Below are 27,459 nucleotides of genomic sequence, written 5' to 3'. Positions count from 1 at the left end.
TAATTGTAGGATTGAGCTGAAATGAGAGAGATTTATTAAAGAATGTTAGATGTACTTGGAAAAAAATCAGGACTTTTCTGGGTCACACAGTATTGGAAATACAGGGAACCAAACATGTTCGATTATTAATGGAAACTATATGCATGTTCAAAAAATCATAACTACCAAAATAATTGTAGGATTGAGCTGAAATGATAGAAATTTGTTAAGAAAAGTTAGATGTACTTGGAAAAAAATCAGGACTTTTCTGGGTCACACAGTATTGGAAATACAGGGCACCAAACATGTTCGATTATTGATGTGAAACATAAGCATGTTCAAAAAATCATAACTACCAAAATAATTGTAGGATTGAGCTGAAATGAGAGAGATTTATTAAAGAATGTTAGATGTACTTGGAAAAAAATCAGGACTTTTCTGGGTCACACAGTATTGGAAATACAGGGAACCAAACATGTTCGATTATTGATGGAAACTATATGCATGTTCAAAAAATCATAACTACCAAAATAATTGTAGGATTGAGCTGAAATGATAAAGATTTATCAAAGAATGTTAGATGTACTTGGAAAAAAATCAGGACTTTTCTGGGTCACACAGTATTGGAAATACAGGGAACCAAACATGTTCGATTATTGATGGAAACTATATGCATGTTCAAAAAATCATAACTACCAAAATAATTGTAGGATTGAGCTGAAATGAGAGAGATTTATTAAAGAATGTTAGATGTACTTGGAAAAAAATCAGGACTTTTCTGGGTCACACAGTATTGGAAATACAGGGAACCAAACATGTTCGATTATTAATGGAAACTATATGCATGTTCAAAAAATCATAACTACCAAAATAATTGTAGGATTGAGCTGAAATGATAGAAATTTGTTAAGAAAAGTTAGATGTACTTGGAAAAAAATCAGGACTTTTCTGGGTCACACAGTATTGGAAATACAGGGCACCAAACATGTTCGATTATTGATGTGAAACATAAGCATGTTCAAAAAATCATAACTACCAAAATAATTGTAGGATTGAGCTGAAATGAGAGAGATTTATTAAAGAATGTTAGATGTACTTGGAAAAAAATCAGGACTTTTCTGGGTCACACAGTATTGGAAATACAGGGAACCAAACATATTCGATTATTGATGGATACTATATGCATGTTCAAAAAATCATAACTACCAAAATAATTGTTGGATTGAGCTGAAATGAGAGAGATTTATTAAAGAATGTTAGATGTACTTGGAAAAACATCAGGACTTTTCTGGGTCACACAGTATTGGAAATACAGGGAACCAAACATGTTCGATTATTGATGGAAACTATATGCATGTTCAAAAAATCATAACTACCAAAATAATTGTAGGATTGAGCTGAAATGATAGAAATTTGTTAAGAAAAGTTAGATGTACTTGGAAAAAAATCAGGACTTTTCTGGGTCACACAGTATTGGAAATACAGGGCACCAAACATGTTCGATTATTGATGTGAAACATAAGCATGTTCAAAAAATCATAACTACCAAAATAATTGTAGGATTGAGCTGAAATGAGAGAGATTTATTAAAGAATGTTAGATGTACTTGGAAAAAAATCAGGACTTTTCTGGGTCACACAGTATTGGAAATACAGGGAACCAAACATATTCGATTATTGATGGATACTATATGCATGTTCAAAAAATTATAACTACCAAAATAATTGTTGGATTGAGCTGAAATGAGAGAGATTTATTAAAGAATGTTAGATGTACTTGGAAAAAAATCAGGACTTTTCTGGGTCACACAGTATTGGAAATACAGGGAACCAAACATGTTCGATTATTGATGGAAACTATATGCATGTTCAAAAAATCATAACTACCAAAATAATTGTAGGATTGAGCTGAAATGATAGAAATTTGTTAAGAAAAGTTAGATGTACTTGGAAAAAAATCAGGACTTTTCTGGGTCACACAGTATTGGAAATACAGGGAACCAAACATGTTCGATTATTGATGGAAACTATATGCATGTTCAAAAAATCATAACTACCAAAATAATTGTAGGATTGAGCTGAAATGATAGAGATTCATAAAGGAAAGTTAGATATACTTGGAAAAAAATCAGGACTTTTCTGGGTCACACAGTATTGGAAATACAGGGAACCAAACATGTTCGATTATTGATGGAAACTATATGCATGTTCAAAAAATCATAACTACCAAATTAATTGTAGGATTGAGCTGAAATTCAAATCATAATAAAACAAACAAATATTTTTTTTAAATCATATTCCACCTACAATGTTGATTTCTAAATAATTTAATTAAAGCATGCTTTGTAGCTAAAATCCTTTCGTAAAATCTTGTGTCAAGTCTATCCGTAATGAAATGTCAAACCAAACTAACCAAAAAGTCCCCATTAGCTGTCAAATAAAGCAGTGCTGCCAATTTAAAGTTGTGAATTTCTAAAAGAACAAACCGTCCATTACAACCGAGTCAATTTCTATGTCTTTAGGTGGTGGAGATTGCGGACCTGGACACTCAGGATCGGGAGCTGATTGGAACGCTCTAACAAGAGCTATGCAAGTTTTGGGTATAGGCGAAGCCGAACAAGAAGTAGTCATTAAAATATTAGCCTCGGTATTACATTTAGGAAACATATATTTCCATCGAAGACAACTTAGGTAAATGAAACTATTCGATTATTAATTATCGATTTAATTATCCATAATCGATGTGCAGGCACGGTCAGGAAGGCGTCGAAGTTGGTTCGGAAGTGGAAATCAAGTGGGCCGCTCACCTTTTACAAATTTCTTCATCGGGATTGCAACGAGCCTTGACATCGAGAATCACCGAAGCGAGGGCTGAAAAAGTTTATTCGCCGTTAACGATTGACCAAGCATTAGATGCGAGAGACGCGTTTGCGAAATCGCTATATTCCGTACTGTTCAATTGGTAAGTTATACAGGGTCGAAACGTTTTATTTTCATAACATAACCTAACCCAACCGAACGATAATCGACCAGGGGTTCGATTGATGATCTTCCGTTCCTTATTTGTTGCTAAACAGGCTTAAAACATGTTAGGTATCGTAATTTACAATAGAATTGTGACAGTTAAGAACCTATTATCATTGACAAGCTGTCACATTTGACGTAAATTTGACAGATTCCTTCGTTGTATTTAAATTCTATTTTCTTCTCAGGTTAGTAACTAGAATCAACTCGATAGTCCAAAAAGGCGGCCTTTACGATGCGGCACGAATATGTCTATTGGATATTTTCGGTTTCGAGAATCTCAACGAGAATTCGTTCGAGCAATTATGTATAAATTTCGCCTCCGAGTCTCTACAGCTCTATTTTAATAAGCATGTATTTAAATTAGGTAAGTCTTTCCAAAAAATTATATATTTCAAATCATTACCGACACAAAGTTCAACTTGGCAACGTTGTACAAAAATTTTTCACGTTTGGAAATATTTTTTTCCAAGAAATATGTCTGAATCTGACAACATTGTAACTCTGTATAGGGGATTTATGTCTAATCATCTCTGGAATATATTTAAACTTGAAAAAGTGGCACGAAAATTTATATAAAAATTTATTTAGAAAATTGAATTATGTATTTACAATAAACATAGTTAATTATTTATGTATGATCAAATTTGAAATTGAAAACTTCGTATTCAATACATATATCTAAAGATCTCTGAAATATAGTTGCAACGTGGCAACGTTGCATAAATTTATCACAAATTGGGAAAAAAAGTTCTGAATTATTTATTTCCGATCTTTTCAGAAACGTAGTTAAACGTGACTACGTTGTATATGAATTGATATTACAAAAATAATAGCTGGAAAATCTTATCTTCTTATTTCTAATCATCTAAAATTCATTTACGCATGGCAACATTGCATAAATTATTAATCAAAAATGAAAAAAAAAATTTATTCCTTATTATCTCGAAAATAGGTTGAACGTGTTAGGAAAATTAATATGAAAACTGCCTGAATTACGTTTGTCCAATCATCTATGAAATATTACTAAATACGGCAACGTTGTGTAAAAATTAATATGAAACTGATATGGAGAAAACTTTTATATTTCTAATAATCGGAAACATAGTTAAATATGGCAACGGTGCATGCAAATTAATAAGAAACTTTGAGAAACTTATGAATTATCCATTTTCAATTATCTCAGGGCCAGTTAAACGTGGCAACGTTGAATGAAAATTGATAATATAAGAGCTTAATCAAGAAAGCTTGAATTACGTTTATCCAATCATCTATGAAATATTACTAAATACGGCAACGTTGTGTAAAAACTAGTATGGAGAAAACTTTCATATTTCTAATAATCAGAAACATAGTTAAATATGGCAACGGTGCATGCAAATTAATAAGAAACTTTGAGAAACTTATGAATTATCCATTTTCAATTATCTCAGGGCCAGTTAAACGTGGCAACGTTGAATGAAAATTGATAATATAAGAGCTTAATCAAGAAAGCTTGAATTACGTTTGTCCAATCACCTATGAAATATTACTAAATATGGCAACGTTGTGTAAAAATTAATATGAAAATGGTATGGAGAAAACTTTTATATTTCTAATAATCGGAAACATAGTTAAAAATGGCAACGGTGCATGCAAATTAATAAGAAACTTTGAGAAACTTATGAATTATCCATTTTCAATTATCTCAGGGCCAGTTAAACGTGGCAACGTTGAATGAAAATTGATAATATAAGAGCTTAATCAAGAAAGCTTGAATTACGTTTATCCAATCATCTATGAAATATTACTAAATACGGCAACGTTGTGTAAAAACTAGTATGGAGAAAACTTTCATATTTCTAATAATCAGAAACATAGTTAAATATGGCAACGTTGCATGAATATTAGTTAGAATCTTATGAATCTTTTATTTTCAATTATCTCAAGAATATATTTAAACTTGGCAACGTTATTTGAAAATTGATATTATAAAAAGAAACCATAAAATATGTCCAATTATCTGTAAAATATGGCAACAATCCGTAAAAATCAATATTACGAAAATTGTATTGAGAAAACTTTCCTGGATTATTTCCAATCAAATCCGAAATCCAGTTAAACGTGGCAATGTTGCGTAGGAATGAATATTCCAAAAACTGTACCAAGAAGGCAACATTGTATGAAAATTGGTACTAATAAATATTGTTTCCTTTATTGATTGTATTAAAATAGACCGGTAAATGTGAAATAATATTTTGTACATAGAACAACAAGAATATTTCAAAGAAAGACTAGAATGGACGAACCTAGCATGGAACGACAACACCCCCATAATCCACCTGTTGGGAAAGAAACCCGTGGGTATTCTGCATCTTCTGGACGATGAAAGCAACTTCCCCAAAGCGTCAGATTCCTCATTTTTGGAAAAATGCCACTACAACCACGCCCTCAACGAAAATTATTGTCGACCTAGAGTCGGTGCCAGAGAATTCGGGGTGAGTAAAACTACTTTTTTCGATATCCGAAAAAATTAATTTACAATTTTAATAGATTCGTCATTATGCCGGACAAGTATGGTACTCCGTCGACGGTTTCTTGGACAAAAATAGAGATGCTCTAAGACCTGATGTGATCGAACTTATAGCTTCAAGTAAAAACGATTTAATAAGTGCTATAGCTAAACCTCTATTGCATAATATCCAAACTAGGACGCTTCCCAGGGGAACCAACGGAAGATTCGTCACAATGAAACCCAGAACACCAACTGGTAAGACCATCCCCGGCTCAAGGAATCATTTTTATAGATGGTATTTAATGTTTTCAGTTGCTGCTAGATTCGGGGACAGTCTGCATACTTTACTGGAATCGATGTCGAGGTGTAATCCGTGGTTTATAAGGTGCGTCAAACCAAACAGCGACAAAGCACCAATGAGATTCGATATGCCGGTGGTACTAGAACAACTTAGATATACAGGAATGTTGGATACTATTAAAATAAGACAATCTGGTTATCCTGTAAGGATGAAATTCCACCATTTTGTCGATAGATATAGGTAAATCATTGTTTGATATAATTATATAAAGAAAAAACTGGATAAATTTGTTTTTAGATACTTATTGGTGAAAATACCTCGAGGAGCACCTTACAGAGATCTTTGTAGAGCTATCTTAGATCATATTCCACCAACAGAAACAGGTAAAAAATCATTCACCACAGTTTATTTCAATCGAACATTTCATTCACAGTTTGTCTGTTTAAATGTAATCGATTTTTCAATCACTTTTAATCGATTTAATCGATCAACCAATAAATGGTACTACAATAAACAAAGAAGATTTATAACTTAAATAAAAGATGGCACTAGTAAGTTGATATTTACTAAAAAAATTGATCTCGGTTAAATTCTGTTTTTAGCTTCATAAAATCATCAGATTTCGATGATTTTTGGCTCCACATATTGTGGATTTCACCAACTTAACATCTCAACCCCAGCCTCCCCCAAAAACATCTGAAATCTTCAGTAGAAGACATGCCATCAGTAACCGAACTTAAAAAGTTAGGTTAGGTCAAAAATAAGCATGATCCAATAACGTTCCAAATGTTTTTGTTTATATTATTTGATTTGATGAAAAAATACGAACGAAAAAAGTAAAAAAAAAAAGTTGAATCTCAATCCCAAACATTGCATTTATTATTATTTTCGATTTTTATTCTCAATTACATTACTCTCGATGTTAAACAAGCTCGAATATATATCATAAAGGAATTTCTAGAATTCTAGAAAGTAAACAAGCCAAGCTTTAGACTTATATTATAAACGGACAGGACCCGCTTCGCGGTACATATCGGGGACGAGTTCGTATTAATAGTTAGTAGTACATTGAAAGCTTGATCCAAAAAAAAAAACAAAATATTTACGTAAATGAGTGCGTTTAAGGCGCATCAAGAACAAAAATGCGTTAACGGTCTTGTGGTTAGGTCGTCAACTCAAATGATCGAGGATTAGTGTCAAATATCTTCGAAGTTTAAACGTGGGGGCGTGAATAAAGTAAAAAATATGAAGGAAAATTGTTCGAGTTTAGGTGATTGAGTTTTTTTTAGAAATTTTCATTTATTTTATTCTCGATCCATTTCAGAAGGACCAGATTATCAATTGGGCGCTACAAGAGTCTTCCTACGTGAAAGCCTCGAAAGGAGATTGGAATTAGCTCGCGGAGAGTCCCTGAAAGGAGCCGCAGTCCTGATACAAAAGAACATTAGAGGATTTTTGGCTAGGAAAAATTACAAAAAAATCAGGGCGAGCGCTGTGACGATTCAAAAACACTGGAAAGGCTACAAACAAAGAACCAATTACCGAACTGTGAAAAGAGGCGTTATAAAAGCGCAAGCATTACATCGAGGGAGATTGGAAAGGAAGAGATTCGAAAAAAGGAAGGCGGAATATAGGAGAAAAGTAGATGCCGAAAAAATAGCTAAGGAAAGAGCGAAACAACGAGCCGCTAGAGAAGCTCATCTTCAAGCGCAAGCTCAAAAACAAGCCGCTGCCGCGTCGCTAGCCAAAACGTCCAATACCAAAATAAACGTCAACCATTTAGATATACCGGCGGAATTGGCGTTCATTTTCACCAAATTGGACAATTACACACCTCCCCATACCGAAAAAAGTCTAATGAAAGTTCTGGGTGGAGTTACAGGTACATCGCCGCCTCTAATATTACCCAACGATTTGGACCAATACGAATTTTCCAAATTTTCCTCGGTATATTTCAAAGGAGCCGATATGAGGATGAAAAAAGAACCGATAACGGCTCCTTTCCTATCCAAAGCTGCAGCTAGAGACGAAGATTTCCAAGACGCGGTAGCTTTGTTCAAACTAATACTACGTTGGTCTAATGATCTCCAATTAACGGGCACTAGAGAAAAAGCACTAGCCGATTACATCATACATAAAGGATTAACCTCCAAAGGTTTAAGGGACGAGCTACTAATCCAACTGTGTAATCAAATACATCAAAACGAAAATTCCGAAAGAGTTTGCCAACTGATGGCGCACTGCGTCAGTTGTTTCCAGCCCAGTCCTTCCTTACACAAGTAAGTAATTCAAAGTCCGCTAAAAATCACCAAGTTTTCGTCCACCCCATGATCCATGATCAGTTCACCTCATCTCAGTAGCTTAGATCAATGAATCTAGAGATCCTCTCCATTGAGTACACTTGTACTCTGAAAAGGAGCTTTGATTGGTAGTGTTTTTCAAGAATAAATATGTTACTTTTCACCCCATAGGTACCTCCTCAAATACATCGGCGATCATGTCCCCGATAACATCAAAGAAACCCTCCAAAGGAAAATCACAAGGGGTTTTCAGAGATCCCCACACGCTCGTACTTACCCCCCCAGTCTATTAGAATGGAGAAGCGTACGTCAAGGTTATAACACAGCTTTAACTCTAACTCTACCCGATAAAAGTATTGCTACAGTTAACGTCGATTCTTGGTCAACTTGCGAAGAAGTAAATAAACCAAAATTGATTCCTCGAGCACCAATTTTTGTTTAAATGCGTTTTTTTTTTTTTGTTTTAGATCGCTTCTTTAGCCGTATCTTCTCTAGGAGCCAACTCGGATGGATGGACGATCGTAATGGACGATTCATCAGTCGTAACAGAAGGCAGCGGTTTAGATTACGTATTCGATTTAGTTTCCGAACTAGAATTATGTCCGGCATTTCCGATTCCTAAATCGACGAAGCTCAAATTCGGTTCTAAACGACAACCAGAATCGCCAAATACTTCACATTCGCCGGCCAGACCTCAAGTACCACCTCCGGAACCTCCAACGAATCGAGAAAGGAAATTATCTTCCAACAGGCATTCTACCCCGATTCAAGCTACTCCGTCCAGAAAGTCTTCAAAAGAATATTCCAGACCTCCACCGCCTACGTCAAGAAAAACCTCACACGACGCTTTATCCAGAAACTCGGCTCTCAACGAAAGATATTTCGACATAGAGAAAGCCAGATCTAGAAGCTTAGATAATCTTCTAAGCGAACCAGAACCGAATCCGCTAGCCGATCTAGGTTTGAGTCAATCTTCTAAACTAAACGAAAGATACCATTCAGTCGAACAACTGAGTCTAATCAAACCGGTTATATCTCCACCGACTTACCTTCCTAAACAAGAAGAATTCGAATACCCCGATGTATCTAGTGTCAGTACTTCCCATAGGGGTGGTCCGAGATATATCAAATCGTCTTACGCCGGTAAAAAAGCGCCGCCCGGTTCCCATTCCAGTAAAGCCCACATCGAAAAATCAGAATTCGGCGGAATCAGAAGCTCGGCTATGTCCGATACCAGCGAAGCACCAAGTCTGGCAAGTCACGTGAGAAGAGTTAGAGTACCAAGTCAAGCTTCGGACGTCGATCAATTCTTAGACGAATTATTCAGTCCGGTACTAGATGGTAATCTAGATGAATTGAGTGATGCTAGATCGATAGCAGCTAGTGTTAAAGGAGGAAATTTAATCGGATCCAAATACGACGAACATATACTAGATAAATTTCTAGATAACGTATCAGAAAATATTGCTACCACAGTTGATAGTAAAAATAATAATTTAGGTACTTTCTTAAACGATATTTTTGACGATTTAGTTATCGACGATATAAATATGTCGGAAACAAATAGAATTATCGATAAAGTTAAAGGAGGAGGCGATAAATTCGGTAAAGGTAACGGAGATAACGCAGCTTTAGATAAAGAAGTAGAAAATTTAACTAGCAAAAATAAAAACGGCGATAACGTAGACGATTATATCAGCGATCTTTTCAAACCGATATTTATCAACGACAGCGTGAAAAATCTCACAGAAAAAAATTTGATAGATAGCATAAAAGGTGGAGGAACTACTCAAGGAGACGCCAGTACCTCGAGTTACGCTTTACCTCCAATATCTTCGCCTATGGTAAACTCCTCGCAATTAATGATGCCTCTTTTGAGTCCTACGCAAGAAGGTTTAATGCCTTTATTTAACATACCGGGTTTACAACAAAACGGTACCGATATAGCCGCTTTCCAACAGAATTTACAAAGGGCGTTCCTACAATCAGCCATGGCTCAAAATATCCAAATCCAACAACAACTACTAGCGCAAAATCAAGCTCTACAACAATTATTAAGTCAACAGAACTCTTTATCCAGCGACGTTAACGATTCAATAACTACTACAGTCAAAGCGCAAGTACATCAACCCAGTAATCAACAAAGAAAATCTAGTTTCAAAATTAATAATACTAGAAAATCCAGTTCGCCAAATAACGATTTTAAATCACGTAAAGCTAGTTCGGATTCTAACCAGAGTAAAAACGGTAGTATACCACCTCCGCCGCCGCCACCCCCGATGCCTCCACCGTTAGAAGCCACCGATCCCAACGAAGTTAGACCGTTTCTGGATCCGTACGGTAGAGCTAAAACCGTACGAATCGGTAAATGGAGATGGCCTCCGCCAAAAGATTGCGTCAATTCGGAATCCAGCGAAGATTTCATGCACTTCAAAATGAGGCAGCATCAACGTAAACTAACACCAAATAAAGATCAATCGTTAACGGTGATTAACGGGCACAATTATACCAGAAACGAATGGGAGGAAATAGAATTCGAATCGCCTCCAAGAGAAAACGAAAAAACGCCGAAAGCTAATACTAAAAGGGCGTTCGAAATCGGAGCGGCTAGACCGTCTCCCGGATCTGTAGGTAAACTCAAATTGAGTTCGGAAATGAAGAAAAGATTAGAGATGGTAACGGCGAATCATTCTGTTAGATCGTCTAGCAGCACCGATAAACCTACTAGAGCCGTTAATAAATTGGAGGATACCCGTAAGATGATGTTGGAGCAACAACTTACGGGTAGATGGGGAGATGATTCTAGAGATGATAGTGGAAAATCTAGTCCGGAGACTCCTTTGAATGTAAGTACGAAAAATAAACTACATTCATCTCTAATACATCCACTTTTTTATCAACTTGTCATTCTTTGTCCATAGAACGGTACCAAATCTCCAACATCGCAAAGTTGGGGTAGTTCCAATTGGAAACCGGGACCGCCACCTCCACCCGTCGGTCCACCTTCTCTTCCTCCGGCGCCTTTAGGACCGGCTCCTCCACCGCCAGTAATACGTCCCCATAATCAACCGGAATCCTCATTTATGCTTCAAAGACAAGATAGAGACACTTTCGGCGTTCACCAGAATTTGATTAATCAGGATAATTCCAAAAGGAACTCCTTCAGCACCAACTGGGATGTACAAAGTAATATTACTCAAGATACTACAGATGATGGACAAGAATGGACCAAAGACAAAAGAGACGGTAAGTTAAATACAAATATACCAAGACCGGTAGTATTTGCTGACTAGTTTGAACAAAAATTAGAATATCGGGGATTACAGCAAATTTGATAATGGAAACTCTTTCCGACATCAGGGAAACTGCATTATAGAATGAAAATTACGAGTTAGACTTAATTATCGTGATGAAAACACGTATAAAAAAAGAAAAATTCAACAAAAGTCATTAACCGGTGTTCAATTCCAAGAAAAATACTAGGAGAGGGTGCGAGCGGCCGGATAATCAGGAGAAGATTTAAGGTAGCTAACCTCGAGCCAAAGAAGCGAGCTACCGGCCCCAAATTAACCCCAACCCTGCGAGCAACCCCTTTTTTTGTACTGACGAACAACGGGGCTCACTAGTGTATTTATTTTGTATAATTTTATTTTTAGGACGAAGAGATAGCTGGGATTTGGGGGAAACTACGACGAACACATCGATGGACGCTAAACACATGATGGAAATGTGGGATAGAAACGAAATGAAATTCGAGAAAAATAGAAAAGTACGAAAAGCATCTAATCAGGAATCGATGGAACGACCACCGACTTTCAAAACTCACATGCTATCGAAAAGCGCGCAGGAAAGGGAAAAGAAACATTCCACGGGATCCGTACAATTTTTGGATAAAATCGATAAACCGGAAGGTAAGTTAAACTCGGTTAAAGTATTCGTTTGATTTTTATTTTTATTTTTATTTCAGTGAACGATTGGCCGGAATTCATGCGTCCAATTCAAACACCACCAACTAAATCTCCTATTACCACGCAACCGGCGCACCAGGAAAAAGAAAAATCGCCAAAAACCGCAGCTTCCAGTCTCCTTCCGCCCGGCACGACGGCCTGCGTCACTTACAATCGCGTACCGTGGTTACTGAGGGTACGCAAAGAAGTATTTTCGCCATCTGAACCACTAGGTCATCTCACTACCATGCATTTGATATTCTGCCAAGTAGTTATGGACGTTTACGGCTTAACGCCTTGTATAAGATTGACTCAGAGCGAAAAGAGAGCCGGGATTAATATGTTGTCGGGATACGGAATCACCGCCGACAATTATAATAATAATCATAAAGCCAACGTTAAGAGGACTGTCATCGAATTGGCAAGGACTTGGCCGTTATATTTTTCTAGGTTATTTCCCGTATCCGGCGCTGCACAAGTAAGTTCGATATTCCGTCTATTAATTTAACATTTTTTAAATCGATTTATATGATTCATTCGTAGTATTCTTTCCGGTATATTAGATATAATTCCAGTGAACAGAAACAATCGATTGTACGCGAATGACGTCACTATATAGTAAACACCCGATGCGGTCCGATAAACTCCATTTAATTCACTTTGTTTTGGCTATCAGTACACCAGTAATTTCATTTTAATACACAGGAAAGTACCTTGTACCCGATTAAACGTTTTCGACAAATTAGATATCTAGACGATCGTCAGATTATGGGTCGGCACGTCTAGGACATAAAAATGGATCATCTGATACGATTTAGTATTTCGAAATGGCCAATTTTTTGCACATTTTTGGAGAAAACTCATTACCGAAATCTGATGCGTTCGAGTATGTTCAAGACCTAGTTCCTGGGGTTTTAATGTCCAAAGACTAGCTCACGGAATCTGCGTATTCGTCCTCTACCATGACTATCGTGTTGAGATGGTATTTAACCTGTCGGAAGACCGACCGTCAATGTGATTGAATTTCGACTGAATTAGTAACTTAAAGAGGAAAAGAAGGGGAAGGAATGGAAAGGAAAGGAAAGGAAAGGAAAGGAAGGGAAAGGAAGGGAAAGGAAGGGAAAGGAAGGGAAAGGAAGGGAAAGGAAGGGAAAGGAAGGGAAAGGAAGGGAAAGGAAGGGAAAGGAAGGGAAAGGAAGGGAAAGGAAGGGAAAGGAAGGGAAAGGAAGGGAAAGAAAGGGAAAGGAAGGGAAAGGAAGGGAAAGGAAAGGAAAGGAAAGGAAAGGAAAGGAAAGGAAAGAAAGAAGCTCTCAATTAGTTAGGATCCTAAGTGCGACGTCTCATCTGAGAGAGGTGGATTTGTAGAAATCACTAGTGTAGAATAAGTACATTTTAGTAAATTGATGCAGTTGAATACAAGAAATCATCAATATGTTCTTTATTGTTCCAGTTGTCCGATATACAATTTGTGGCTATATCTCATTGGGGCATTCATTTGGTCAAGAAAGAACAAAATACTCTTCAGGTGTTGAATTCTTATTCTTTATCGGAAATTTCATCGTGCACGGCTCCAAGACCAACGAACATCATCTTAGACATACCGCAAGGAAAGTTAAATTTGTATACACCGAGAGCTCAACAGCTATCTGAAATTGTCATGAGGTTCTGTAACGAAAATAGAAAGGTGAGTATCTTTAATGCTTTAAACAATTTTTTTTTCCTATTCGACCGCGGATACAGCATGTTCAAAAAGTATCGTAGGTTGCTAGTAGTTTGTACGCTCAAGAAAAAAAAAGAAAAGAAAAAAAAAATTTGCTTTCCTTTCCCTTCCTTTCTCTTCTTTTCCATTCCTTTCCCTTCCTTTCCCTTCCTTTCCCTTCCTTTCCCTTCCTTTCCCTTCCTTTCCCTTCCTTTCCCTTCCTTTCCCTTCCTTTCCCTTCCTTTCCCTTCCTTTCCCTTCCTTTCCCTTCCTTTCCCTTCCTTTCCCTTCCTTTCCCTTCCTTTCCCTTCCTTTCCCTTCCTTTCCCTTCCTTTCCCTTCCTTTCCCTTCCTTTCCCTTCCTTTCCCTTCCTTTCCCTTCCTTTCCCTTCCTTTCTTTCCCTTCCTTTCCCTTCCTTTGCTTTCCTCTTTAAGTTACTAATTCGATCGAAACGACATCAAACTGGTGGTGGGTCTTCCGACAGGTCATTGCCCCGTCAATTACCACCTTAAGACGATAGGTATGGCAGACGATTACGCAGATTCTGCTAGCCACCCTTTGGACACTAAACCTCCAGGAACTAGGACTTGAACATACTCGATTTTGGCTTGCGAATAGTCAATACAAGTCCTGCTTCCTTACCAGAATACGGTTTAAATCATTATAGACATAATTCCTTTTTGAAATTAGACGACAACGCAGCGAAAAAAAAAGCAAATCGAATGGAAACCGCTGGAGATATCATTACCAGGTGTAAATGGAGCGTATTGTCCACAGGCGACGGGACCTGGTGCTACCAATTCCGGATTACAAGCGGAAATCGAAGAAATTGCATTCCCACCTAAAAAGTATCGCTATCAATAGACTAAGGTCAAGATAATGTTGATCGACTTCGACAATTATGGAATCATCCATCAGAAAGCGGTTGCTTCAACGTCCAGTTGGTTCTGCCGCTACTCTGGAATCCAATTCTTGGTTCAATCTGCTATAATTGTCATTTATGGTCCATCGTACTCTTCTGCGGACTTCTTTCTATTTCCTCACATGAAGAAGGAGATTATGATCGTTTTTGGGACGCAGAGGAACCTCTAGATTCAGGAATGCGCAATTTTGTTCATACCATAGATCAACCACATCGTTTAGACAGCATTGTCTTCATGAAATGCAGACCGGGTTTTACTTGATTTCTTCGCTCAAACGTTGCATAAAATTTGCAGTTGATAGTTTTTGTTTCATCCATCTTGCGCACAGCTTTCTCGTGTCCATATTTTCATTTAAAACACTTTAGTGCGTCACAACGAGAAATGAGTTTTTATTGGTTGGCATCCAACCCGGATGTACTCACGTATGCACTATGTTATGTCGAAGCTGTTCTGCGATTGGTTGGACGCCGTAGCCGCTAGTGTTATCTACCGTCAAATCTATGAACGTGTTAGTTGTGCTCATGAACCAAGAGAGTGCGTTTCGCTTGGTATATTTATAAATTCTAAACAATTATGTATTGAACGGGATTAATTATTGAGATTCTAATTGAACCATACGGTTAGCGTTGATATTATCAGTTTTAATTCTCGTTTTTCTATAGAAAATTACGTCTTGTTAACCTACAAGTTGGAATACCGGTCAGATATAGAAATATTTCGATTAATTATGGGTGAAAAGTCAATAAAATCGAACTGATTTTGTTGGAAAATGTGTTAATCGATACACAACAACAAACAAGCACCAAGAATTATAATTGTAAACGCGTAATTAAAATTTTTTAGCAGCAATTAGGTACATATTCTATTAATTATTAACGATCCTTATGAGATTTCTCTCGAATTAAGATGTTTTCACTTTTATAGAAACCGTTCTTCACACTCATCTCGATACCATTTAAAAAACGCATTCTAATACCGATATATTAAACAGAGCCGTATTCAGATATTCGCGAACACAAATTTTCCGACATTTTGATTCTTCTAGATCCCCATTTTGAATCTAACTAATATTATCATCGAAAACATTTTTTTTTCGTATTCCTAGGTCTTCAAAATAACGAAAAGAAATTCGAAAACTCTATTTCAACTTAAGATTAAAGTTGACGGCAGATTAATCAACTTTTTTCGCCACGGTCTTCGTCAATAAGGACGTTTGGATCTGCTTAACTTAACCGATAATCTTCTCATTAGAAATAAGAAGTTAAAATCAGACTTAGAGGAATGCGTGTTGGAGATCGCCATCGGATGTTCTATCCTCCAGGAAAAGACATTCTGTGCTAGCAGCGGGAGGATTCAAAATTTCGAAAATCGAAACGAGATTGGTTCTCCTAACGCCGCGGAAAACTGGACTTTTCTTTGAACAAAAATTCGTCATTCTAATGTAATGGTGGACAAAACACCATTAGTTAAAGTTAAAGGGGGTCTCTTTTTTATGCCAATTACCTTCTTGACTTCATTGTGGAGAAAGGAAAGTTATTTTCTTTCCAACGGTGGAAACTATGTTCAAATTTTGATGCAACTATAGTTGCTGCTGTTTTTCAGAAGAAACTTAACAAAAAAGTTCTGTTAAAATAGGGATATTACGTGGAAATGTAGTAGAAAACTACCCCCACATGATGAACAATCATTTTCTTGGGAAGTATGGGGTGAATATCAAAGTTTTCCAATGGAAAATTCAATACGGTCTGATAAAATGACAATAATTTCGTTACAGTTTTTATAAATTATGTTCTGGGGCTCCAAAATCCTCCAATAAAAAGATTCTCGATTCAATCGACTCCAGTTCGTATGGGAAAAATCCCATGGGAACTGTTTTTAGTACAATTTTGTACAAATTGATTGTTTTCAATCAGACTATTTAAAATTAATTAGATTTCTACTGGAAAAAAGAAATTTTCATCTTTATACACTTCACTCGACAAACTTTTCTTTATTCCCTGGTAGAAAACTACCCCCACATGATGAACAATCATTTTCTTGGGAAATATGGGGTGAATATCAAAGTTTTCCAAAGGAAAATTCAATACGGTCTGATAAAATGACAATAATTTCGTTACAGTTTTTATAAATTATGTTCTGGGGCTCCAAAATCCTCGAATAAAAAGAATCTCGATTCAATCGACTCCAGTTCGTATGGGAAAAATCCCATGGGAACTGTTTTTAGTACAATTTTGTACAAATTGATTGTTTTCAATCAGACTATTTAAAATTAATTAGATTTCTACTGGAAAAAAGAAATTTTCATCTTTATACACTTCACTCGACAAACTTTTCTTTATTCCCTGGTAGAAAACTACCCCCACATGATGAACAATCATTTTCTTGGGAAATATGGGGTGAATATCAAAGTTTTCCAAAGGAAAATTCAATAAGGTCTGATAAAATGACAATAATTTCGTTACAGTTTTTATAAATTATGTTCTGGGGCTCCAAAATCCTCCAATAAAAAGATTCTCGATTCAATCGACTCTAATTCATAAGGGGAAAATCCCATGGGATCCTTTTTTAGTACAATTTTGTACAAATTGATTGTTTTTAATCAGACTATTTAAAATTAATTAGATTTCTACTGGAAAAAAGAAATTTTCATCTTTATACACTTCACTCGACAAACTTTTCTTTATTCCCTGGTATATAAAACGAAAAAACAAAATATTTTCATTAAATTTATATTATTATTATTACAATTACAATTATATGAATTTTGTACGCCAATTTCTCAATTTGACCATCCTCAACCGACGATCCCCCATACATACCATCAAACGCCCCACAAATATCCAGTTACCAGAACACGTCCGGTCGGCCGAACATCGACCAGCGACCATCACACATTAAAGCGCGAGCGGTGCTTCTCTGAGCGGGAAATCGATTCCAAGACAACACCATGTGGTATTTACGTGACGCAATTTTTATTTCAACTCGGTACGATGAACTCGAAACAAAAGTTTATTAGGTTATATTTATTGTTGTAGTTGTGATAATTATAAACGAAAAAATGCACACGACAAAGTGGGGTCAACACAAAAATCTATCCGACAACTTTCCGGCGAGATCTTTAGACAGTTTAGCAAATTCTTCCAACGCTTCGGAAAGTCTCAGCGACGATTCGAACGATTCGGATTCGGGAACGGAAACAAAAACAAAATGCGAAATTTACGCCCAGAAATGTCGTAAAATCGAAAAACCCTGCGCTCATTTCGGCGCGGATAGATCGGATAGAGAAAATCGCGCGGAATCGAATCCGGGACGTATGGAAACCATACCGGAAGAAGCCGAAACCAAAGTGTCGGTCAAAGCTATATTGGCCAGATTCGAAAATTTGAACGGGAAATGCGATAAAATTAATAACAAAGATAATTCCAGTGCGTGCAAAGTTAAAGAAATATCCAGTTGTAGCGAGAGTGTTTCCGGTAGTTCAGTTAAAAGCTATAATACCAGTATTTGTATCGGCGATGAAAAAAATCAAAATACTAGTGACGAAAGTGGTGATGCTGTTGTAGAAGAAAAACAACTCAACATCCTGGTGAGCCTACAATTCGTATAGTTCTTCCGATATCAATTGCAGATTGTAAAAACCCTTGTCGATAATTTTGATTGATCGTCCTCGTGAATTACGTGGAGGAGACGCTGCTCAATCAACCCCAGCGCCACTGTTTATTTATTTTCGTTAATTATTACGTATACCAGAACACGCATCATCGGCAACAGAGCCCGTTTTTAAGAATTTCCAGTTAATCGAAATTCGGTAAACATAATCCGCTACGTTGAAGCTTAAATTCTTACACCAACTGAATTTTGAAAAAATTAAGACCCAAATATCGACGATCCATGCAACAAACAAGTCAGGCTCGTCACGAACAGGTTATAACCTTCAAATCAATCATCTGGTTTACGAATTCAAGCCTCTAACCAGCATCCCGAGGCTTATATTCTTACACCAACTGAATTTTGAAAAAATTAAGACCCAAATATCGGCGATCCATGCAACAAACAAGTCAGGCTCGTCACGAACAGATTATAACCTTCAAGTCAATCATCTGGTTTACGAATTCAAGCCTCTGACCAGCATCCCGATGCTAAAATTCTTACACCAACTGAATTTTGAAAAAATTAAGACCCAAATATCGACGATCCATGCAACAAACAAGTCAGGCTCGTCACGAACAGGTTATAACCTTCAAATCAATCATCTGGTTTACGAATTCAAGCCTCTAACCAGCATCCCGAGGCTTATATTCTTACACCAACTGAATTTTGAAAAAATTAAGACCCAAATATCGGCGATCCATGCAACAAACAAGTCAGGCTCGTCACGAACAGATTATAACCTTCAAGTCAATCATCTGGTTTACGAATTCAAGCCTCTGACCAGCATCCCGATGCTAAAATTCTTACACCAACTGAATTTTGAAAAAATTAAGACCCAAATATCGACGATCCATGCAACAAACAAGTCAGGCTCGTCACGAACAGGTTATAACCTTCAAATCAATCATCTGGTTTACGAATTCAAGCCTCTAACCAGCATCCCGAGGCTTATATTCTTACACCAACTGAATTTTGAAAAAATTAAGACCCAAATATCGGCGATCCATGCAACAAACAAGTCAGGCTCGTCACGAACAGATTATAACCTTCAAGTCAATCATCTGGTTTACGAATTCAAGCCTCTAACCAGCATCCCGAGGCTTATATTCTTACACCAACTGAATTTTGAAAAAATTAAGACCCAAATATCGACGATCCATGCAACAAACAAGTCAGGCTCGTCACGAACAGGTTATAACCTTCAAATCAATCATCTGGTTTACGAATTCAAGCCTCTAACCAGCATCCCGAGGCTTATATTCTTACACCAACTGAATTTTGAAAAAATTAAGACCCAAATATCGGCGATCCATGCAACAAACAAGTCAGGCTCGTCACGAACAGATTATAACCTTCAAGTCAATCATCTGGTTTACGAATTCAAGCCTCTGACCAGCATCCCGATGCTAAAATTCTTACACCAACTGAATTTTGAAAAAATTAAGACCCAAATATCGACGATCCATGCAACAAACAAGTCAGGCTCGTCACGAACAGGTTATAACCTTCAAATCAATCATCTGGTTTACGAATTCAAGCCTCTAACCAGCATCCCGAGGCTTATATTCTTACACCAACTGAATTTTGAAAAAATTAAGACCCAAATATCGGCGATCCATGCAACAAACAAGTCAGGCTCGTCACGAACAGATTATAACCTTCAAGTCAATCATCTGGTTTACGAATTCAAGCCTCTAACCAGCATCCCGAGGCTTATATTCTTACACCAACTGAATTTTGAAAAAATTAAGACCCAAATATCGACGATCCATGCAACAAACAAGTCAGGCTCGTCACGAACAGATTATAACCTTCAAGTCAATCATCTGGTTTACGAATTCAAGCCTCTAACCAGCATCCCGAGGCTTATATTCTTACACCAACTGAATTTTGAAAAAATTAAGACCCAAATATCGACGATCCATGCAACAAACAAGTCAGGCTCGTCACGAACAGATTATAACCTTCAAGTCAATCATCTGGTTTACGAATTCAAGCCTCTAACCAGCATCCCGAGGCTTATATTCTTACACCAACTGAATTTTTTAAAAATTAAGACCCAAATATCGACGATCCATGCAACAAACAAGTCAGGCTCGTCACGAACAGATTATAACCTTCAAGTCAATCATCTGGTTTACGAATTCAAGCCTCTAACCAGCATCCCGAGGCTTATATTCTTACACCAACTGAATTTTGAAAAAATTAAGACCCAAATATCGACGATCCATGCAACAAACAAGTCAGGCTCGTCACGAACAGATTATAACCTTCAAGTCAATCATCTGGTTTACGAATTCAAGCCTCTGACCAGCATTCCGAGGCTTATATTCTTACACCAACTGAATTTTGAAAAAATTAAGACCCAAATATCGACGATCCATGCAACAAACAAGTCAGGCTCGTCACGAACAGGTTATAACCTTCAAATCAATCATCTGGTTTACGAATTCAAGCCTCTGACCAGCATCCCGAGGCTTAAATTCTTACACCAACTGAATTTTGAAAAAATTAAGACCCAAATATCGGCGATCCTTGCAACAAACAAGTCAGGCTCGTCACGAACAGATTATAACCTTCAAGTCAATCATCTGGTTTACGAATTCAAGCCTCTGACCAGCATTCCGAGGCTTATATTCTTACACCAACTGAATTTTGAAAAAATTAAGACCCAAATATCGACGATCCATGCAACAAACAAGTCAGGCTCGTCACGAACAGGTTATAACCTTCAAATCAATCATCTGGTTTACGAATTCAAGCCTCTAACCAGCATCCCGATGCTAAAATTCTTACACCAACTGAATTTTTAAAAAATTAAGACCCAAATATCGACGATCCATGCAACAAACAAGTCAGGCTCGTCACGAACAGGTTATAACCTTCAAATCAATCATCTGGTTTACGAATTCAAGCCTCTGACCAGCATCCCGAGGCTTAAATTCTTACACCAACTGAATTTTGAAAAAATTAAGACCCAAATATCGGCGATCCTTGCAACAAACAAGTCAGGCTCGTCACGAACAGATTATAACCTTCAAGTCAATCATCTGGTTTACGAATTCAAGCCTCTGACCAGCATTCCGAGGCTTATATTCTTACACCAACTGAATTTTGAAAAAATTAAGACCCAAATATCGACGATCCATGCAACAAACAAGTCAGGCTCGTCACGAACAGGTTATAACCTTCAAATCAATCATCTGGTTTACGAATTCAAGCCTCTAACCAGCATCCCGATGCTAAAATTCTTACACCAACTGAATTTTGAAAAAATTAAGACCCAAATATCGGCGATCCATGCAACAAACAAGTCAGGCTCGTCACGAACAGGTTATAACCTTCAAATCAATCATCTGGTTTACGAATTCAAGCCTCTGACCAGCATCCCGATGCTAAAATTCTTACACCAACTGAATTTTGAAAAAATTAAGACCCAAATATCGGCGATCCATGCAACAAACAAGTCAGGCTCGTCACGAACAGGTTATAACCTTCAAGTCAATCATCTGGTTTACGAATTCAAGCCTCTGACCAGCATCCCGAGGCTTATATTCTTACACCAACTGAATTTTTAAAAAATTAAGACCCAAATATCGACGATCCATGCAACAAACAAGTCAGGCTCGTCACGAACAGATTATAACCTTCAAGTCAATCATCTGGTTTACGAATTCAAGCCTCTAACCAGCATCCCGAGGCTTATATTCTTACACCAACTGAATTTTGAAAAAATTAAGACCCAAATATCGACGATCCATGCAACAAACAAGTCAGGCTCGTCACGAACAGATTATAACCTTCAAGTCAATCATCTGGTTTACGAATTCAAGCCTCTGACCAGCATCCCGAGGCTTATATTCTTACACCAACTGAATTTTGAAAAAATTAAGACCCAAATATCGACGATCCATGCAACAAACAAGTCAGGCTCGTCACGAACAGGTTATAACCTTCAAATCAATCATCTGGTTTACGAATTCAAGCCTCTAACCAGCATCCCGAGGCTTATATTCTTACACCAACTGAATTTTGAAAAAATTAAGACCCAAATATCGGCGATCCTTGCAACAAACATGTCAGGCTCGTCACGAACAGATTAAGTCACACTTTATATGATTTCGACTGTTCTAGAAGACTTAGGACGCCCGGATTTTGGTTTATCCACTCTCTACAAACTTTTTGACCCGTTTTCTAATCAATAATTCAAATGACGAATATTTCTACGCGTTGCAGTCGCCGAATTACCGTTTTTGTAAATGTTACGCACGATCCGTTCCCAAGAAACGTTCCTAAATTTTTTGATACACCTTGTATATGGTGACTACAGCTGGAAATAACTTTGGCATTGAAATAAATTGTATAATTTGATATTGATGTTAATTTTTGTATTTAATTTATTTAAAACTATAGAACCGGTATGCATAAACAAATATATCGACCTTGTACGTTATGGTCATTGTTTTTTTAATGGGTACTTATAAATTTCCGTCCGTAAAATTCTGGTTCTGCACGCTCGGTGAAAGTATGTGACACAGAAAAAAACACATGTTCCGATACGAATTTCACTACCAGGATTTTTTCTACGTGCGAAATATAATACGAGGAATCGTTTAAAAGTTTCCGATCAGCGTCCGAAAATGTCGAATTTCGGCCATTTTGGATACTTGAATGTTTACAATTGAACAACTATAATGAAAAGTTACGAGGGCGATTCAAATATAAGCTAGAACAGCCGCCCAACCGAGTTATCGTCTTCATAGACTTCGACCTTTGAAGACGATAACTCGGTTATGGTTTTGTTAATATAAACAATGTTTTCGGTATTATTTGTTGTTTTGTTTATAGATACAGTCGAAAAATCATTGGGACGCTACGTCTCCTCAACGTACTCGTTCGCCGCAAACGGATTCTTTCGAAAACATTACTACGAATAATGTGAATACGACAACTACCAAATCTAGAGTATCAGTTCAAGAAACGTCCCCTAAACAACAGCGTCATCCGAGGGATTTAAGGGACGATGAAGTACAATCTCCAAATAGTCCCGTACCTTCTAGCGGAAAATATTCACTATTACAATTCGCGATGTACAACTTCAGGCAGTTCTCAGAGTAAGTAAATACATTATATCATCACGGTTTGGAAAGTTCGTAGGCTAATACATAGATGGCGATTCTAGTTATGACATTTAGTTAGATCTAACCTTCAAAAGACGTATCCGTTGATTATAAGGTATATAATAGAAGAAGAATCATAAACAGTGACATATGACGTAGAACGGAAACGCGGGAAATTGCCTCATTTGAAAAAGAAGAAAAAGTACTTATTCTACAACCCTTTCCAGCTCAAAATTTAACGATCCTGTTCAACTTTACCCCTTTTCCCTAGTATTATTACGACAAATAAATCAGAGTCAGAGTATTCCGAAGATGTAAAGTGGAAATATGACTTCCCCGTCCAATTTGTCCCACAAAAACACAATTAGGTTGAGATCGGGTGACAGTTACGGCCAAATCATTACTTTCAGCGTAATCTTCTTCCTAGATTTATCGCTGTCGCGTTTGTGCTTTTCCTGAGGTCGTTCTGAATGTTTTCTATCGCCACAGGTATCCAAAATGAATACCGAACTCCATGGAGAAGACGTCGAGAACGATCAACTCTAAGATGGGAAACTTTGACGCGCTATGAGAGACAGTAGAAGATGCGGAGGACAAAAACGGTGGATTCATAAGGAAAAATGACGAAAAAGAATCATTCTCGTTTTTTGTAACTGCAAAAAAACGTTGTCGTACATCCCAACCACGTGTTTCACTAAGTGGAACGGGAAATGTTGTGGTCATGATTGTCATTTATCTATGGGCATCATCAAATTGTAGTTAATTTCAATTCTTAATCGATCTAATTTATCTAATGTTGAGCAACGATGTGTAGTCGTATAAAAAGTACGTTCGTTATATTTATATTGTAAAAAATTAGAAAGCATAATAAATATATTCTTTCTCTTTATTTAATTGCTTGTTTAATATGGTCTATATTTCTTTGGGATGGGATATTACTTAGTTTAACTGTTGTTTTAACTGGTGATCGGTATAGTGCGTGATTTTTTTTCCATTTTAATTTTAATTACTCATTGTAATGAAGGTTAGTAATTTATTTTAAGAATCCATACCGAGATAATTGAATAGTGATAATAATTAATTCATTTAACTACGGAAGAATGACTTTTCGATGTGAAAGTATCTTTATTATAAAAGGTTTTCCAATAAGAGGTGTTATTTTGAACTGCGCGCTATTTCGGTAAATGTCACTTTCGAAGCTGTCATTTTTTTGACATTTGACAAGTGGAAACTACGCCATTAATGAAAATGCGTTTAACGACGCATTGAAATTATTAAAATTCGCTATAAAAATGGTGGAAGTTTGGCAGAGACGGTTCGTAAAACTAAAACATTTTCGGGTCGACGTGAAGCACCTTCTCGGACCGCAATACAGAAATTGGTGGAAAAATTTGAGCTGTCGGGACAAGTTGGTGATGTGAAGAATAAAACCCGTGCACGTCGCTCAAGAACAACCGATTATATCGCTGCTGTAGCCCAAAGTGTTGAAGAAAACCCAGGTTTGTCCATTCCTCGTCGTTCTTTGGAATTAGCCATTCCACAAACGTCATTACACCGTATTTTGCATAAAGACTTGGGTCTTAAGGCCTATAAAGTCCAGTTAACACAAGAACTCAAGCCGACCGATCATCGACAACGTCGTGGCTTTGCTGATTTGGTCCTTGAAATGCATGAAAATCATCTTAACTGATGAGGCCCATTTCCACCTTGGTGGTTACGTCAATAAACAAAATTGCCGAATCTGGGGCTCGGAAAACCCAAGAGTTATTGTTGAAAATCCTCTACGTCCTCAACGCGTGACTATTTGGTGCGGTTTATGGTCTGGCGGTGTCATTGGACCTTACTTTTTCGAAAATGAGGCTGGAGCAACAGTTACGGTGAATGAATTGAGCTATCGAGAGATTATTGATGATTTTTTATGGCCGCAATTGGATGGTATTGATTTGGACAACGTTTACTTTCAACAAGACGGCGCTACGTGCCACACAAGCATCGAAACCATCGATCTTTTACGGGAAAAATTTCTCTCGAAGAGATAATCACAATCGGCCACCGAGATCTTGTGATTTAACACCTTGCGACTTTTTCCTTTGGATCCACGTCTACGCCAACAGTCCAGCATCGATTCAAGACCTCAAAGATGGAATTCGTGAGGCTATCGGGGACGTAGGGCAGCCGCTTTGCAATTTGGTTACGGAAAATTTCATGAAATATAATATGGTCCTGTAAACGCAGTCGTGGCGGCCATTTGGCTGATGTTGTGTTCCATTTATCTCAAAAAATTGTATTTTTCTTTGAATAAATATCAAAATAACACCTCTTATTGGAAAACCCCTTATAAAATTATTTTAGTTTCCCAAACCAACACTGTAAGTGGCCGTATTTTCCAAAATACTAAAAAAAATAGATTTCCACATAATAATCGTTGGTTTTTGGGATCAAAATGTATTGGTAGTAAAACCAGATGATGTCGGATAAGATATATATCGAAATAAAACCTTCTGCAACGATAAGATGGATGGATTACACTTTGAAATCCCAAAAACATTACAGTCGTTGATCTGATTTTCATTTCCTTTTCATTGTAGAAGTATTCAAAGGCAGTTCTTTAGATTTATTGCTCTGTCTCTTTGCCCGTGATCAATACAAAACGTTTATCTTCAGCAGTTGTATCACCGAAGCTCCCGGTTGAGCGAAAACTCGTTTGAAGATGACTTAAAAGTCTCAATGTATATAAAAAGATGTCTTGGTGGAAAAAAAATACAAAATCACAGCACCCCAGAACTAAACTTTAGCTTCACACATCTACAGGAGTTGAAATAGACAAAGATACTTCCGGAAACCCCTAATAAAAGGAAAATTATTGATTGCACCAGCTTCGGTGATGATGATTTACGAAACGGGATTAGTATCAGTGGACGCTAAGTTTGGTAACTTCTTGGAGGATCAAACTACTATCTATCGAGCTATCGGAGCAACTCTTGGCGTTGGATCTATCTTTGATATGTCCAATTCTTTAATTTCAGATCGGAAAACCAGAAAATTGATTCCATGGCCAAATTGAAAGAAAAAAGAAAAGAATGGACGTGGAAACAACACACGGATCTTATAAAATGGCAAGGAGTACCGATCGACGGTCCATTATTGAGACTACACGACCAACAAATGACGCCATTAGCTATCGAATGCTTCGAATGTATCTTAAGATATTGCGGGGATTTACCATTAACTCCAGATATGTCCGAAGTTAAATGCGTCTATACCGTCTTAATGGTAATAATAAATAAACTTATCGTACAATTTATCTTTAACGTAATTTCTTTCGTAGCATTGTCACAAATTCACGCAGCTACGCGACGAAGTCTACTGCCAATTAATGAAACAAACGACCAGCAACAAATCTCCCCATCCGGAATCTTGCCAAAGAGCTTGGAGACTCCTTTCGATAGTCGCAGCATATTTCGCTTGCTCCGACGTTCTTATTCCATATCTTACCGAACATCTGACCAGCGCGGCAAACGACAGAAGAAGAGTATGTCATGGAACGGCCGCCGTATGTCTATCGAATTTGAGAAAAACCCAAAGATGCGGCGGCAGGAAGAACGTACCTTCCGTCGAGGAAGTTACAGCAGTTAGCGCCGGAAGGAGTGCTAGAAGACAGATCTATAGGTTACCCGGCGGAGCCGAAAGAGTTGTTAATACCAGGTACGACGATAAAACGTCCTTTTGGAACGCCGATTAATCCGCTGTACGTTTTTTGCAGGTGTAGTACAGTAGTGGCGGACGTCATCGGCGAGTTGTGTAATTTAATCGGCGTAACAAACGAAATTGAACAACAAGAATTCAGTTTGTACTGTATAGTACAAGGCGATGCGTTTACTATGCCTCTAGCCGCAGACGAATACATATTAGACGTTACAACTGAGTTACATAAAGCCGCACAACCTTTCTACTTAATATTCTGCCGGTGCGTACAAAAAGATTTGATTTAACGCGAATTTTATAATTGAAAATGTTTATTT

The 27,459-nt window shown here is 37.3% G+C and overlaps 1 protein-coding gene across 3 annotated transcripts in view; it reads left to right on the top strand.

The window, feature by feature from the left end:
* Window positions 1-27,459, top strand: part of LOC130895676 (myosin-VIIa) — a 52,683-nt gene that overhangs the window by 19,753 nt on the left and 5,471 nt on the right. For all 3 annotated transcript variants that reach the window (XM_057803134.1, XM_057803133.1, XM_057803136.1), the window contains exons 5-22: window positions 2,501-2,669; window positions 2,728-2,940; window positions 3,191-3,369; window positions 5,250-5,479; window positions 5,535-5,751; window positions 5,809-6,037; window positions 6,095-6,180; window positions 7,122-8,076; window positions 8,269-8,494; window positions 8,565-10,943; window positions 11,019-11,343; window positions 11,754-12,008; window positions 12,065-12,522; window positions 13,495-13,728; window positions 23,166-23,431; window positions 26,464-26,710; window positions 26,766-27,142; window positions 27,201-27,404. In XM_057803134.1, coding sequence (XP_057659117.1) covers window positions 2,501-2,669; window positions 2,728-2,940; window positions 3,191-3,369; window positions 5,250-5,479; window positions 5,535-5,751; window positions 5,809-6,037; window positions 6,095-6,180; window positions 7,122-8,076; window positions 8,269-8,494; window positions 8,565-10,943; window positions 11,019-11,343; window positions 11,754-12,008; window positions 12,065-12,522; window positions 13,495-13,728; window positions 23,166-23,431; window positions 26,464-26,710; window positions 26,766-27,142; window positions 27,201-27,404 — 7,249 coding nt within the window. The remainder of the gene's footprint in view (window positions 1-2,500; window positions 2,670-2,727; window positions 2,941-3,190; window positions 3,370-5,249; window positions 5,480-5,534; window positions 5,752-5,808; window positions 6,038-6,094; window positions 6,181-7,121; window positions 8,077-8,268; window positions 8,495-8,564; window positions 10,944-11,018; window positions 11,344-11,753; window positions 12,009-12,064; window positions 12,523-13,494; window positions 13,729-23,165; window positions 23,432-26,463; window positions 26,711-26,765; window positions 27,143-27,200; window positions 27,405-27,459) is intronic.

Source organism: Diorhabda carinulata, chromosome 6 (genome assembly GCF_026250575.1).
Source record: "Diorhabda carinulata isolate Delta chromosome 6, icDioCari1.1, whole genome shotgun sequence".
Lineage (NCBI taxonomy): Eukaryota > Metazoa > Arthropoda > Insecta > Coleoptera > Chrysomelidae > Diorhabda > Diorhabda carinulata.
This window is presented reverse-complemented; position numbering and strand designations above follow the sequence as displayed.